Raw genomic sequence first — 15,528 nt, forward strand, 5'->3', positions numbered from 1 at the left:
GATTTCCTGGGGCGTCTGCTCGCTTGCTTTCTTTGTGCTTTGAAAGCACAAGACCAGAAAGCGAGGCCGGAATCGGAACGAGATGGCCGGGCCCAGCCCGGGGTGGGGAGGTTTGGGGGGTGGGTGGGGTGTTTCTGGAAGTGAGCCACAGCCGGGCAAGCCCTTCAGCCTTCCTTGTCCCAAGGTGACCCACCTGTCCCGGGCCTCGGCTCTCCGCCACTCCCCCCCCCCCCCCCCCCCCGAGAACAGAAGGGGGCTGGTCGTGGAGCCTGGAGGCTGGTGGCGGCAGGAGCCCCGCCGAGCCGCACCACCTGTCTGGCCGTGCCCGTCCTGCCTCCCAGGTGCACAGGTGTCCCTGTCATCTGCAGGCACTCAGGGCGAAGGCACCTGTTGCCCTCTTCCCAGCGAGAGGTGGAGAAAGCAAGGTGGCACCCATGTCCCTGAGGACTGTGGAGGGCGTGGCCCCTGGAGTCCCAGCTAACCCCGGGCAGCTTCTTGTGGGCGCTGGGGGTGAGGGGCGACATGACTGTGGTGGGTGACCTGCATGTCATGACTGTCAGCCCAGAGCCTAACCCTTCCCCCCTTCCAGTAAGGGCAGCCGGCTACCGTCAGCCAGCGCCTCCCCATTCCTGCCGACTCCCCCTGTCCCCTGACCCTTCTCTTCCTCCTGGAGCCCCACCTGCTGGGACCCTGCTTCGAATGAGGCCACAGTGCCAGGACCAGCCAGCCGCCGCCCTGCACATTAGTGCTGGCATCCCTCCTTGTGACCCCGCGGAGGTTACTAACACTGGGCCGTTACGGAAAACGGCGATGCCTCGGTTGTTCTATCTGTGAGATGGGAGTAACCCTCATCATGGCAGTGGCCCAGCCGAGTGCTCACTGCATCCCGAGGCTGTAGGGCAGCGCAGCGCCGGCTGGGACACATGTGGGGTGAGAGGGAGGGTGGCCGGGGCCCGTGACTGACAACGCGGCAGGGGGTGGGGAGGATGACACACAATGACATGAGCCCTCCCCCCCGCCTCCCCCTGGCATGGAGACAACAGAGAATGAGCTGCTCGGGACGAGACTGTGGGGACGAGACTCTGCGGGAGACCCCGCCACGGCCATCTCAAGTCTCCACTTCCGTGCTCTCTGCGGCTGAAATGGAAAACACGCGGGAAGGAAAGGGTCCTCCTCCCGTCCCTGCCTACCCTACGGCTGGGGCTGGGGGGGGGGGGCGGGGCCGGGGGCAGGGAGGGGCCCCGTGTTGGTGTCCTCGGCAAAGTCGTGGAGCTTTGAGAGGGCTCGCGACATACTCGAATGTTTACCCGGCTTCAGGGAAGCCAAGTCTGGGACTGATTCGCATTCACGTCAGGCTCAAGAGTAAAGACTCACAACCTCGTTTAATTTCACTCTCTCTTGCTGAACTCTGTGTCCAGGGTTCTCTAGCCCTCTGGGGAAACAAACAGACGCGACATTCAGACCAAGGAGAGGCCCGGGCCCCCCCAGGGCGAGCCCCTTACTCGCTGACCCCGGCTGCACTAAAGGAGTCGCCAAGGCTACCGAGAGGCCCAGCTGTCTCTCCATCTCCCCTCTGTCCCAGCCCTAGCTGTCCTCAGAACCAGGGGTGCGCTGCGGGTGTGGGGCAGGGGGGGCCTCTCTGGCTGGCTGGGGCGCGGCTCTTGGCTTAGGAGGAGCAGGACTTTCTCTAATGACCTGGGAGCCTGCCGTGGCCCTGCTGAGCACGAGCGAGCGAGGCCCGTGAGGGGCCCAGGGTCAAAGCCCTGGCTCCCTGGTGGCCCCAGACAGGTGCCCCACGGCACAGAAACTGCTCCCCGGGCGCCCTGGTTCCCGAGTGGAAGCCCCCCCTCTGTGGCTCTGAGCAGCAGCAGGGAACACCAGGGGGTCTGGGCCAGGTGGGTGTCTCCCTGACATGGCGGAGGAGTTGGGGTGGGGTTCAAGCATGCAGTGTAAGGGGGGCACGGTCCTGAGCCACACCTCTGAGGGTATGGCTGCGGGAGGGGTGTCTGGGAGCAAGCAGGTTGGCTCCCAGCATTCACTGCACTGACCCGGGCCTCTGTGGCCCATCGTGACCCAAGGGACAGTGGCTTGACTTTCCTGGGGCACCCAGGCCCAGGGGTTTGGGCCTGCGCCGGCCCCTCCCCTCTCCTCTGCCTGGGAAGTGGGAGGGGTGGGGCACCCTGGCCCCCGCTTCAAACCTCTCGTGGGCAGAAGGGACTTGGCCTGGTGGTCCCAGTGTCCCCAAGTTGCTTGGGGAGCAGAGGAGGTGATGTTGTTGAAGCAATGTCCTAAGAGGGCTGGACCTGGGGGCCACATGGCCAGGGTCTGGGAAGCCGTGCCCATGGGGAGGAGGGAGCCCTGCCTCCGCAGGTGATGCTGGAACCGAGGGCAGACCCTGGGGACTGTGGGAGAGGCCTGAGGCCTGGCTGACCAAGCCCCCTGGGTCCTCAGGGAGGTTGTAGGCAAGGCCCAGGCGGCAGCAGCTCCATCAAAGCTCTGCGGGTGCCCCTGGTGGAAACTAGCCCGTGCCTGGGGTCACCCTGGGATATGGATGCTCGGCCTGGCCTGCAAGGAGCTGTGCTTAGAAGCCGGAAGTGAGCACTGGCCTGAGGGGCCTCTCTGGAGAGTGACCCAGTACCGGGCTGTGGCCCCACTGCACATGTCTCGATGGCGAAGGTGGGAGTGAGGCCACGGGGTGTGGCGGCACAGCTCCCCCTGGGCGCCCAGGCCCGGCCAGGGCCACGGGAGGGGCAGGAACAGCAGGCAGGGCGCTCACGCTGGGGCACCTGGGCAGGAGCAGGGGTAGGGCTCAGGTGGTGCCGGGGAGGGAGGAGCAGAAAGGCCAGCCAGGTGAGGCCCCTGCCAAGGACACGAGGCCACAGCACCTGCCGCGAGCAGCCTACAGCGGCTTCTCACGGAAAGCTGGCCCACACCCTGCCGGCTCCCCTGGCTTCTGGTGCTTGTGGGTGAACGCCTGACCCCATCTGTCTTGTCTTCTTCTGGCCACATGAGGGGCAGGGGCACCAGCGCAGGCCGCCCACGGGCCCCTAGTGGCCCTGTGCCTTCTGCAGGTGAAAGGGAGAGCCCCCGCCAAGCTCAGGAACCAGCAGGGGAGCGGAGGGCGATCAGGCTGGGGAGCCTGAGCCCGGGAGGGACCCCCAGAAGGAGGAGCTGCCAGAGACAGAAGGCGCGCCCGGGCCAGCAGGGGGGTGGCGAGATGAGCAGCCGGCGGGGGAGCAGCTGAAGAGGGCAGCTCGTCCGAGGTCAGACCAAGCGCCCCGGCCTGCTGGCGTTGGCCAGGATGGGGTCAGGGCCTCGCCTGCTCCAGCCTGTGCCCCGGCACTGCCCTGTGGGGCACGGACACTGCTGTGGAGGGAGGGATGCTGGGCGGGGTCTTGACTGCTGGGGGCGGGGCCTCTGACTGTGACCTCTGACCTATGGTGGCCCTTTGGCTCAGCTGGTATGTCCCCTCTGTGACTGTGACCCAAGGGACTTTTGCCCTTGGGCCCCTAGGGAACCTCCGCCTCGGTGTGACGGCAGGACTCTGACCCCTGCCCTCGCGGCCACGTCGCTCCCCCGCGGCCTCCACTGGATCGCCGACCAGGAGCGTCTTTCTCAGGCTTGACCCTGACGACCCTCTGGCCCCGGCTGACCCTGGCCTGCCGAGTGACTGCCACCCTGAGACTGGCTCTGATCTCCTGGCCAACTGGGACCCTCCTGCCCGCCCCTCCCCCCACCTCCGCCTTCACCCCAGCCCCTGCGCGCTCGCCCGCCCGGGCGCTGGCGGTGGTGGCAGGAAGGGGTCACACTCACGCCCAGCTGCAGCAGGAGGAAGGCTGGTCGGAGAGGAAAGAGCATTGGACAACGACACGCGACTAGGGCTAGACAGACTGGCTACGTCCTGGCTCTGGCTGGTGACGGAGGACTGTCTCCGCAGGGCGCCCTGAAAGGAGGCCCCGCTCTTGAAAGTATTGACTACTTCAATCTGCAACGGAGGAGAGAACGAGACAGGTTGCGAGAGGAGGGCACACGACAGCTGCACGACGACGGACAGCGCCACGTCACGGGGACAGCTGCAGCCACGGCGACGACGACAACGCCACTCCAACCAAACGAAAAATACCAGACACGCTCCAGGGCTCGGACAGACCCTGCCCCGCGGGGGCGGGGCCGAGGCGGGCGCCGGAGGGGGTGCAGCAGGTGCTCAGCCTCCCTGGAGGCCAGGTGTGGAGCCCACGTGCTGGGGGCACCCTGGGGTGAACGGGTCTCGCCCCGAACTCCAGCTCTGTCGCTTCCCAGCTGGACAGCCCTGGGCAGGGCACCGAGTCCAGTCCCTTCTCCTTAAGGAAGGGCAATGCCACCTGCCTGTCACGGTCACCCGTGGCCGGGAGCCCTCGCTCCCCCCTGGAGCAGTGAGAGCAGAGCAGGGCAGGCTGGCCGGCCAGGGGGCCCGGTGGTGCGGAGTGGCCAGGCCCGTGCCAGGCAAGGCCAGCTCTGCCACCTGCTCCCCAGCCGCGCCAGGCCCGTGACCTGAGTGACCGCTCAGGGCTGTGGAAGTTCAGTGGAGTCAGTTTGTGTGTGAGGGAGGGGACGTGGGTGTGAAGCCGCCCAGGGAGCTGCTGCAGGCTGCACGGGGTGGAGGCGGGGTGCTGGGCCGCAGCTGGGGGGCGGGCACGGCGGGCACTGTTTGCCACCCATGCCCAAGGTGGGGGCCTGGCCCGGCTCCCCAGAGTGTCTTGGCTTCCTAGTCTCGTTCTGCCCCTGGCCGCGATGCCACCTGAAACCATGGGGTGCGGGACCTCTGCCTGCACATATGTGGGCCTCATGTGCCATGTGTATGCCATGTGCCATGATCTCTCTGTGCCCAGCTAGAAACCACACACGTGCTTCCTGTGTGTGTGCCTGTGTGTGCGCCCCGTGGTCATGTGTGTTTGTGTGCATTTGGTGTGATGTATGTTTGTGTATCTGGCACGAACGTGTGTGCCTAGTTGGTATGTGTTTGCCTGCGTGTGTACATGTTTGTGTAGCTGGCGTGCATATGTGTGCCTGTGTATTTGGCATGCATGTCTCTGTGTAGTCTGTACGCAGGTATGTGTCATGTATTTGGTGTGCAGATGTGTAGCTGCGGCTCAGATGTACATGTGAGTGTGCGATCTTTCTGTGTACTTGGTGTGTATCTGTATACATGGCATACATGTGTGTGTATCTGTGTACTTCACATACATGTGCGTGTGTATCTGTGTACATGGCATACATGTGTGTGTATCTGTGTACTTCACATACATGTGCGTGTGTATCTGGGCACTTGGCATGCATACAGGTATTCCTGTGTGTACTTGGCACGCTCATGTGTGCATTTCTGCATACACGGCATGCAACACGTGTGTCCTGGAACTTCCCACGTGTCTGTGCACACGTGGAGATGCCCAACCTTTGCTCCCCAGGGCTGCTCCTTACCCTGGCTGGACTGTGGTCAGTATCGGAAGCCCCTCGAGGTGGTGGAGATGTGTGTACCCATAGGGGGTGTTGGTGACTCACCAGCTGACCCCTGGGCCCTGGAAAGCCCTGGGGTGCCCTGGCCCATACCTGTTGTCCAACCTTGGCCTGCCCTGCTGGTGGTGCCCCCAGTGTGGCCCACAGCCCCTCACTCCCCTTAGTCCTGGAAGCCCAGAGTGGGTGCGCTCTCCCCTGAGGCTGCTTGGGCAGGCCGCTCTGTGTGGTTAGCGGCTCCCCAGGGTGTGCGTGAGGTCGTGGGAGGGCTCTGTGGCGCGAGCTCGCCGCCCACCCGGCCAGGCCAGGGCCCGCTCCCCCGGTACCTGAGTCTGGATCCGGTTGAGGCCTCGGAACCAGAGGATCTGGCCGCGCCGCAGCTCGCGCTCCGCGTGGTCGATCTCCACGTCCTCGTTGAGCTCCTCCTCGGCGATCTCCTCCTTCTGCGTGAGCCGGCCCGCCTCTTTCAGGAACTTGAGCCTGCTGGTCGGGATGGTGGCGATGACCTGCAAGGGACCTGCCCATCAGCGTCCTGCCCTCGGCCTCTGACCTCGACTCGGGGCAGGGGGTTGGGGGGACAGCTCACGCCTCCCCCCCCCACCTGCCCGGAGCCCAGCGTGTAGGCCCGAGGGGACAAGTGAGGCCTCCAGGAGGGGCACCCGTGCGACCTGGGTGCCCCCAGCCGTGCTGGTGGAGGCCGGGGCCCCTCTCAGCCAGGGTCTCCCAGCTGGGCGGCTGTGGGATTCCACAGCTCCAGGCAAGGTGGCGTCCATGTCGCCGTGCAGGAGCCTGGCGAGGGACAGATGTGGAGGCCCCGAGCGTCCTGTACTCAGCCACGGGGCCAGCCCAGTCGCTGGGTGCGAGGGGTGCCCTGCACACACCAACATGGGGCTCAGTCCTTCCATTCCGCTACCCCACACACCCAGCGCCTCCCTAAGTGTGGCCCACCACGCACAAAGCAAAGGCGCCCGGGGGGGGGGGGGGGGCGCTGAGTCAGATCTCCAAAGAGAGAAATACAACTTTCTTCTTTGTCTCCTGGTTCCCGTCTGCCACAGGGGCTCCTCACTCTAGCCCGGGGCAGCCTGGAGGTGAGAACAGTGCCCCCGGCCCGCGGGACCCCCTCCCCGGATGTCTGAGCACCAGGAGCACGAAACCCCTTGGGCCAGGAGCCTCTGAGCCGTGGGTGCACCATCCCGGGCAGACTCGGGGAGGGGGTGTTTGGGACGATGTTCTGGGCTCAGAGCTGCAAGGACCCCTAGAAAGCAGGCAGTGCAGGGCTCCCCGGGATGAGGACGCTCTCCGGGCGCTGCGGCCCGCCCCTCGCCGTCCCTGACTGCTCTCCCGGGACGCAGGCTCCACGACACCGCGCTCCTCGCGCTCAGTTTTTCAAAAGCTTCTATTTACGGCCAGTGATGCTGACTTTCCAGGCACGTTAGCCATGGGCCGCTGGCTGCAGAAATTGTGCTACGAAAGCTGATGCAACGGAAAGGGCCCGGTGAGCGACAGGAGCAGTGTCTCCGAGGCAGCGGAGTCCCGGCACTGCCCAGCCGCGGGTCCTCGGCACGGGGTCCACAGTACGCCGGTCTGCAAGGGCCCGCTCCTGGGGTCCCTGGGTGCCCTGCCCAGCCACTTTCTACCCCGCGCAGAGGGGCGCCTCCCGGGACTCACCTGGCCCCAGACGAGCTCCCCCAACCCGATGAAGACGCACCACATCCACTGGTCCAGCTGCAGCGGGGAGCAGCTGAAGGGTTTCCCGCCGAACTGCACGATCACGATCTGGAGCCGGGGCGGAGACACCAGGCAGGCTCAGCGCCCGCTGCCGGCCGCCCGCCCAGGCCCGAGGGAGCCGCCGGCTACCTGGATGGCGAAGGTGCCCAGCACGATGGTGCAGAAGATGGGGTTCCGGAAGATGCCGTCGAAGACGTTGCGCTCGCCGTGGATCTTGCGCGCGTTGATCTCGTTGAAGAGCTGCATCATGACGAAGGTGTTGAAGATGATGGTGTAGTGCTCCGAGGGCGGCGAGTGCAGCGGCGCGTTCCTCCCGCTGTCGATCTGGAACAGCTTCTCGCCTGCGGGCGGGAGCGCGGGGGCTGGGGGCGGGGCTGGGCTGCGGGGGGCGGTCCCTGAGCCGGGAGGGCGGGGCTGGGGTGGTCTCTGAGCCTGGAGGGCAGGGCTGGGGGCGGGCCCTGAGCCGGGAGGGCGGGGCTGGGGGCGGGCCCTGAGCTGGAGGGCTGGGTTGGGGCGGTCCCTGAGCCGGGAGGGTGGGGCTGGGCAGTCACTGAGCTGGGAGGGTGGGGCTGGGGCAGTCCCTGAGCCTGGAAGGTGGGGCTGGGGTGGCACCTGAGCCTGGAGGGCAGGGCTGGGGGCGGTCCTTGAGCTGAGGAGGGCTGGGCTGGGCTGTGGGGGGCTGTCCCTGAGCCTGGAGGGAGGGGCTGGGGGCGGTCCCTGAGCTGAGGAGGGCTGGGCTGGGCTGCCGGGGGCTGTCCCTGAGCTGGAGGGCGGGGCTGGGGGCGGTCCCTGAGCCGGGAGGGCAGGGCTGGGCTGTAAGGGGCGGTCCTTGAGCTGGGGAGGGCTGGGCTGGGCTGTGGGGGTGGGCTATCCCTGAGGTGGGAGAGCAGGGCTTGCTGGGGGGCGGCACCTGAGCTGGGAAGGCAGGGCTGGGCTGGGAGGGTGGTCCCTCTCCCTGAACTGGGAGGGTGAGGCTGGGGGGGTGGTCCCTGAGATACGAGGGCGGGGCTGGCTGGGGGGGCAGTCCCTGAGATGGGAGCATGGGGCTGGGCTGAGGGGCAGTCCCTGGGCTGGGGAGGGCTGGGCAGGGCTGGGGGACGGTCCTTGGGCTGGGCTCGGAGGGCAGGGCTGAGGGGGCAGTCCCTGAGCCAGGCAGGGCATGCCCCAGGTGGGGAGCGGGGTGGGGGCCTGGCCAAACCCCTAACGCTTTCTCCCCCAGGGGCCAGTCTTGGGGGTTGTCTGTACCCTGGCTGTGGACTTCTGACAGCAGTGGCAAGCCGAATGGGTTGCCAGGGCCAGTGCCATCAGCAGGAGGCCTGTGGGTGCTGCCTGGGGCTGCCGGGCCAGCTCGCGTCGGGGGCGAGGTGGCCAGGGGACTCACCCACGAAGAGCAGGGTGAAGATGAGGGTGAGCTGGTAGGCGGCGTGGCCCAGGATGTTCTTCATCATGGTGCGCGAGATGAGGGGCTTGTTGCGGCCGTACGGCTTCCGCAGCAGCAGGGTCTCGGTGGGCGGCTCTGTGGCCAGCGCCAGGGAGGCGAACGTGTCCATGATGAGGTTCACCCACAGCATCTGCACTGCCTTCAGGGGCGAGTCCTGGGCACATGGACAGGAGTGGACTGTCACGGACTGTCCACCCGCTGCCGGCCCAGCACCGGCCAGGGCTCAGCTGGGCGGGGCAGGCACACAGCAGGTTCTCCAAAGCGTCCCCTGGAGAAGAGCCCGGCCTGCCCAGCTCCGCTGTCTCCCCTGGGAGCAAGCTGAGTCCCTGAGCCCCCGTGGTCCCCGGCTCCCTGCCCTCCAGGAAGCTTAGCTGGTCCTGTCCCGAGGACCGGGTCTCTGCTGGCTAGGGCCAGACCTGCCTGTTCTCCACCGGCCTTACCTCCTGCGTCTCTCCCTCAACCACCCATGGCTCCACCCTCCTGTCCTACAAGTGATGCCCTTGACCTCTGCCCCCACGTCTCCTCACCTCCAGCACAGCCAGGCCGGTGTCTGTGGCTCACAGAACCCTGAGCTTCATCGGCGTGAGCGCTGGCACAGCTGCAGCTCACCGAGACCCACAGCCCTGCTGGTGACTGCCACACCCCCTCCCTGCCACTCAGGCTTTCCCATGCAGGTCCCCGTGCGGCATCTACACTGGCTGAAGAGGGTCCCTGTGCAGCGTCTACACTGCCTGAGGAGGGTCCCCATGCAGCGTCCACACTGCCTGAAGAGGCTCAATCCGCACGTCCCCTCCTTCCACGGCACTTGCACGTGGGTCCCTGGGTCTCCAGAATGCCTCTCTCTGAGGTCACCCATCGAGGGCCCCTCCTCCCTCGCCTCAGCCTGGCCTCAGCAGAGTCACACACTTGGCCTCTGCCCTTTCACCCCTGCCCCCTCGGCCTGCAGCTTCCGTCTGCAGGGCTCTTCTTGTCTCCCGTGGAGCCCGTGTCCCGTGGTCCGTGGCTCAGTCCTGCTCCTGTCTGTGCCTGCCTCCCTGGCCTGGGGGCCCCGCCTCTTCCCAACACAGCCTCTTTAGCCAGACCTCTCCCTGTGGCCCACGGACACCCCCTCCAGGAAGCCCACCGTTCCTGGCTGCTCCTCCCTACCTCTGTCCCCTCTCAGTGGGGCTCGGGGGGCCTCCTGTCTGCTTCTGGACACGCCCTCGCCCGTGGCTGCCCCTCCCTGCTGCCTGGCTCAGCTCCCGCCTCCTGCTCCCAGCCTCTCTGTCCTTTGGCCTCCTCTGGTCACACAGGCCCTAGGGTCAGTCCACCCATCCCCCCGCGGAGCCAGCCTCTCACCCTCCTCCCCAGCTGGCATCTCTGGAAGCCGTGCATGAACGGCAGCTGCCACTAGGGGGAGTATCTCACCCACAGAGCCCAGAGAGCCGGTCCCAGGATGGGGAGTACATTCCCAGGCCCCAGTTCTGGGGCTGCTGCCTGGCTCCTGGGACAGGGGCGTGTCTGTCCACCTGATGGCTGGGAGGGCTCTGGTCCCCAGGATCTCCAGGGCTAAGGGAGCCCACCCTCTCGTCCCCAGCTTTTTGGCCCCTGGGGGGAGGCAGGCAGGCGGGGGCCCCAGGAGGCTGCAGGAGCAGTGTTCATCCTCCGAGCCTCAGTTGCTGCCTCTGTGAAATGGGGATCATCCCAGCTCCCAGCTGACGGGGCTGGGGTGAGGGTGCGGGTGAGACTGCAGATGTCCAGTGTCGGCCCTGGGCTGTGCCCTCCCCCAGAGGGGGTGACCAGGACAGACCCTGCCTCTCCCGGTGAGACACCCCCCTTCCTACCTCTGCTGCTGCAGCTGGCCACGCTGACAAATCCCTCACCGGGGCAGCTGGCTGACGGAGCCCCCCTTGGGCCCTCCCTGCCCCTGCCTCCCCCTGGCCCTGCCTCTCGCACCTCCGGCCTGACGCCTCCTCCCTGTGGGGTGACCTGGGCCAACCCACACAGGCTCTGTGGATCCGTGGCTGCATCGGAGGCAGGTGTTCCGCGGGGGCGGAGGGCACCCTGTCCCCGCGTGCCCAGGCCGCTCGGACCCGGGCTCTAGAGACCTCCCTCCCCTCCCGAGGAACGCACCTGGGTGATGCAGGCGCCCGTGAAGGCCACGATCACAGCCACCACGTTGACCGTGAGCTGGAACTGCAGGAACTTAGAGATGCTGTCGTAGACATTCCGCCCCCACATCACGGCCTTGACGATGCTGCTGAAGTTGTCGTCCGTCAGGATGATGTCCGAGGCCTCCTTGGCCACGTCTGTGCCTGCGATGCCCTGGGGACAGGCACAGGAGCCGCTGTCCTCCCCCGACACAGCCTCCTGCCCCCGGCTGCCCTCTGCCCTGAGGACGCCCTCCACTCACTGCCATGCTCACCCTCCCAGGGAGACCTGGGGGCCAGGCTGAGCCTCGTGCACTGGGCACGCAGGTGGCCCACAGCTGGGCTAGTCCGAGCCCCACCGCTCACCCCACCTTGTCGCCCCGGACCCCACAAGCCGCTCCTACCATGGCGAAGCCCACGTCAGCCTTCTTGAGCGCCGGCCCGTCGTTGGTCCCGTCACCTGTCACGGCCACCACCTGCCGCTGCTCCGTGTGCGTGCTGTCGATGATGCCTGTGGAGGTTGGGGGCGGGGAGCGCGCTCAGGGCCCTGGGCACTTGTGGGCACTTGTGGGCACTTGTGGGCACTGGTGGGCACGGGCAGCTGGGCCAGCCCTGACCCTCAGGACAGCGCTGGGTGTGCACTGCCCTCTGGCCCCTGCCTGGCCACCTTCTCATCATGGTGACTCTCCTGGCCCCTGCAGGGCACACGGGGAACCCCATGAGGCCTCTGTGGCCTGCGGCCTGCCCACCTCCCCAGCACCATGTGCACCCTGCCTGTGCTCGGGGCGCCCTGAGGTTTCTCCAGGGCCCCCTCATCTGTGCCTCAGCACTCTCTGCCCGGGAGAGGACTTGTGTCTGAGGCCGTGGCTGTGCCCTGGGCCGCCGCTGTCCCTGCCGCCCGTCCTGGCCTTGACCTGTCTCTCCAGGAATGTCTCCAGAGAGTCGCCACCCAATCAAATCCGCAAATGACCAAATGACGACGTGTGGCCCCAGGCCCCAGGCCCAGGCTGGTGGAGAAGGGTGGGTGCCAGGTGTCTCCACAGGGGGCGTGTTGGAGGTTGTCAGCTGCGCCTCTTTTGGGGTTCCCAGGCATGGAATCTGGGTGCCAAACTGGACCTGTCCTTCTCATTCTGCACCTGAAAGACCAGGCTGCGACCTGGCCCCAAAATGCCACTGGAACCTTTGCTTCCCTCCCTGTCCCAGGCCCTGCCACCAGTGTCTCCATGTCCCCCAGGGCAGCCCCAGGCTCTCCGGCACCCACGTCTGAACCCCCGCTCTCACTCCCCGCCTCTGGGTGACAACCAGGCTCCTGGCACTGTGTGCGTGCCCTCTGTGGCCAGCCGGCCCGTGGCCCTGCCAGCTGTTCCCCTGGCTGGGTGTGCCGCTTCAGCTCCATGCTACTCTCCAGGCAGCTCCTGCGACCGCTGCCCTCCTCTGCTGAGTTCACTGTGCCGTCTCTGGCCCCCACACGGCTGTGTCACCCCCTGACTGGCATGCAGCAGCTGCCTGTGAGAGTTAGGGTGGATGCCCTGGGTAGATCCTCCAAGTCGTGCCCAGCGCACAGCCTGCCCCGAGACCCCCTGTCCCGGAATCGGCCCCTACAGGCTTGTCCACCCAGCGCCTCAAGCCTGGGTCCTGGGCCCCCCAGCCTGCCTGTGGCCCCTGCTGTGGCCACATCCGGGGACCTGCACGATTCTCAGGCTGCAGCGTGCCCCTGCTCCCTGGGCACGCTCATTCCTGGCCGGTCGCCGCCGCTCCTGTGCCCATGTCTCATGCTGGCTGCTGCCCGGGCAGGTGCCCTGGCTGCAGCAGCTCCTCTGTCCGCCTGGCCTGCGCTCCCTGCAGGTCTCCGCTTCCAGCTCAGGATCCCCCTCGACTCTGGGGCAGCTCCAGCAGGGAGTCAGAGTGCCCCGGCTATGCCAGCTCCAACTCCAGTGCCTCCGTCCCTTCTCCTGAGACTCCTGAGCCAGGCCGGGGCAGGCCCCTGAGCACACGCCAGAGGAGGAATCCAGGCCCCTCCCCGACCCCATCCCAGCAGCTGCTGAACCCTGGGCCCTTCCAGTCCTGCTGGCCATCGGCTGCACTTGCCCCGGCCGCACCACTGCACAGCTGGGGAGCCCTCCAGTGAGGTCTTTCCCTTCTAGGCTGCCCCGCCCCACGGACCCTGGGCACAAAGGTCACCGTCTGGGTGCACAGTGCGGGCCCCACCCCCAGTCTCCTCCAGCCCCCTCCCAGCCTAAGCAGCTGCAGGTGCCTGGAACCCCCTGTCGCTGGCCCTCTACAGGGTGGGTCCCTTGGCCCCATCCTGCCTTGGCTGGTCTGTGGCCTGACGTCCTCTGTGGCCTGGGTTTGGGGCAGCCCCCAGGACCCCAAATGGCCTTGTGCTCTGCACACGTGTTTCCTGTCTATGGCACGGAAGCCGCGCTGTGACTCCCCAGAGGTGAGGACTGTGTCCACCTGGAGCGAGCCCTCGCAGAGAGAATGAGTGTGGGAGGGGTTGAGAGAGAGGGGTGGGCCGGGAGCCTCCTGCCTCTTTTCACGTCCTTGGCCAGCCCCTCTGAGACGCCTTGAGGTTGATGCCAGCCATGACTCGGCCCCACCACAGCTGTCTCACAGAGGGTCCCAGAGTGCAGGGGCTTGCCCACAGGTGGGTGGCAGGGCCAGGCTGTTAACCAGGGCTGTATGGCGTCAGCAGTGCCCTGCACCCAGCCACCTGGTGGGAGACAGAGAGGAAGGAGGATTTTGGCCTCTGGCCTCCTCTGCTGACCCGGCCAGTCCTGGGGTCCTGGTCCCAGATGCTGGTTGGGCCTCGGAGACCAGGCAGATCAAGACAGACAAAACTCCTGAGCTCTGGGGCCAGACGGGGAACATAAGCCAGTGAGGCCGGCGGAGCGCCAACAGCAGGGGCTGCTGAACATGTTTAGGTGTGTGCGTCGGGCAAGTTCAGAGCACACAGCTGTGGGCCCCAGCCGGCCCTGGGACCTAGCGGAGCTGCAGACCCCCACCCTCCCCCGGCGGCCTCCGGCTGACCTTTCACCAGGGTGTGTTTGTCCGTGGGCGAGGAGCGAGCCAGCACCCGCAACTTCGGCCAGATCTTGTCAATCCTCTCCTGCTCGATCTGGGAGGGGGGAGGGGAGACAGACTGAGTCCCTGAGCAGGGGGTCGCCAGCCCCGCCCAGCCAGCCCGCATGGGTTGCCTACCTCCCCCTTCTCGTTCCGGATCCTCCGGTTGAACTCCTTGCCCTCCAGGCACAGGAAGTCCTCCCCGGGGTGGATGATGCCGCACTTGATGGCGATGGCCCGGGCCGTGTTGATGTTGTCGCCAGTGACCATGCGCACCGTGATGCCCGCTCGCTGGCACTTGCGGATGGCTTCTGGGACCTGCACAAGATAGGGGGAGCCATGGGGAAGGGTGCTCCCTGGGCCAGGCGCCCCCACCTCCCTGGATTCCACAGCAAGGCCACTGCACTGGGATCACCACGAGACACGGCACAAGGGCCACCACCTCCCTCCCTGTGCCTGTGGCAGGCATTGTTAATCAATCACAGCATCCCCTGATTCAGTCTTGCTGTGGACTCAGGCTCTGGTTCCTCCTGAACTGGAACCACTGGTGATCCCACCTGGGAAGAGGCTTTGGAAAGACCCCATGGAGCACCCCTGGAGCCCCCCGCCCTGGCACGTGGTCCGTCCCTGTCGCCTGCACGTGCATGGTTCCCGGTCTCTGTGATAAACCTGTGCACACAATCCCAGGCTTCTACTTATTGCTGACTTGTCTGTTGCCTGCACGCGACAATGACTTAGGATACATGGCAGCGGTCTTATTTCAGGCACAAGGTGCTGTTTCATGGGCAGATAAGGACTCCTGCTCTCTCTGACGCCTGGGCCACCGGGCCAGGTCAGGCCCCCGGCACCCCCAGCCCGGCCCCGCATCTAGGATGTGGCAATGAGCTGGATGAGCTGTGGCCTTTTACACAGACACAGATCAGCCGCACAGGTGGTGACAGACAATAGGGCAACCAGGCTGCACCTGCTCGAAACAGCCGAGCGGGGCCAAAGCTCGCGGATGGCGCAGGCCTGGCGGGCTGAGTTCAACGCTCGAGTCCTGTTGCGTGTCACAGGACGGGCAGCTCACTCCCACACCGGCCTGCTGGCCACTGCTGGGACTGTGTGAACACGTCTGGGCTAACGTGTAAGTCCCCAGACAGGGACACTGGATACCTATCCCTCCTAGCTATGGGGGTGACTTACTCACAGAAAGTGTCTACACATGTCAAGTTACGACGCTGCTGCTGTGGTCTGGGTATCTGTGTGGGGTCCCCAAATGCCCACGAGTTGAAGATACGGTTCCCAGGGTGGTGTGAGTGGCAGGTGGTGGAGGCGGGGCCCCGTGAGAGGTCCTCAGGTCATTGGGAGCCCTTGGGTGCTTCTCGTGTAACCTCTTGAGTTCTGGCGAGGGGGGTCGCCGTGAAAGCCTGAGTCCAGCCCCTCCCTGCTCTCTCTCCTTTCTGGCTCGCCACGCTGTGCTCTCCTCTGCAGGTGTGCCGTAACGGCCGGCCTGTCCACTCGGAGGCCAAGCCAGTGGGGCCACCTGAACACAGTTGTGCACTTGTTGTGAAGTCAGCTGCCTTGGCACTTGGTCATTGGACTCGGAAGGTGACAGACACGGACGAGACAGTCAGGTGAGCCCGCACCCCGTGTGACTCGTGTGCTCACGAGAGTACTTCCTGTCGATGGGGCAGG

At 66.2% G+C, this 15,528-nt stretch overlaps 1 protein-coding gene across 2 annotated transcripts in view; it reads right to left on the reverse strand.

The window, feature by feature from the left end:
- The window catches only part of ATP2B2 (ATPase plasma membrane Ca2+ transporting 2), a 142,723-nt gene that overhangs the window by 3,822 nt on the left and 123,373 nt on the right, over positions 1–15,528 (reverse strand). For both annotated transcript variants that reach the window (XM_062200453.1, XM_062200452.1), the window contains exons 15-22: positions 13,990–14,169; positions 13,819–13,906; positions 11,193–11,299; positions 10,772–10,963; positions 8,600–8,813; positions 7,348–7,559; positions 7,159–7,266; positions 5,817–5,996 (exon numbers count right to left, since the gene is read on the reverse strand). In XM_062200453.1, coding sequence (XP_062056437.1) covers positions 5,817–5,996; positions 7,159–7,266; positions 7,348–7,559; positions 8,600–8,813; positions 10,772–10,963; positions 11,193–11,299; positions 13,819–13,906; positions 13,990–14,169 — 1,281 coding nt within the window. The remainder of the gene's footprint in view (positions 1–5,816; positions 5,997–7,158; positions 7,267–7,347; positions 7,560–8,599; positions 8,814–10,771; positions 10,964–11,192; positions 11,300–13,818; positions 13,907–13,989; positions 14,170–15,528) is intronic.

The sequence above is a fragment of the Lepus europaeus genome, chromosome 9 (genome assembly GCF_033115175.1).
Source record: "Lepus europaeus isolate LE1 chromosome 9, mLepTim1.pri, whole genome shotgun sequence".
Taxonomy (NCBI): domain Eukaryota; kingdom Metazoa; phylum Chordata; class Mammalia; order Lagomorpha; family Leporidae; genus Lepus; species Lepus europaeus.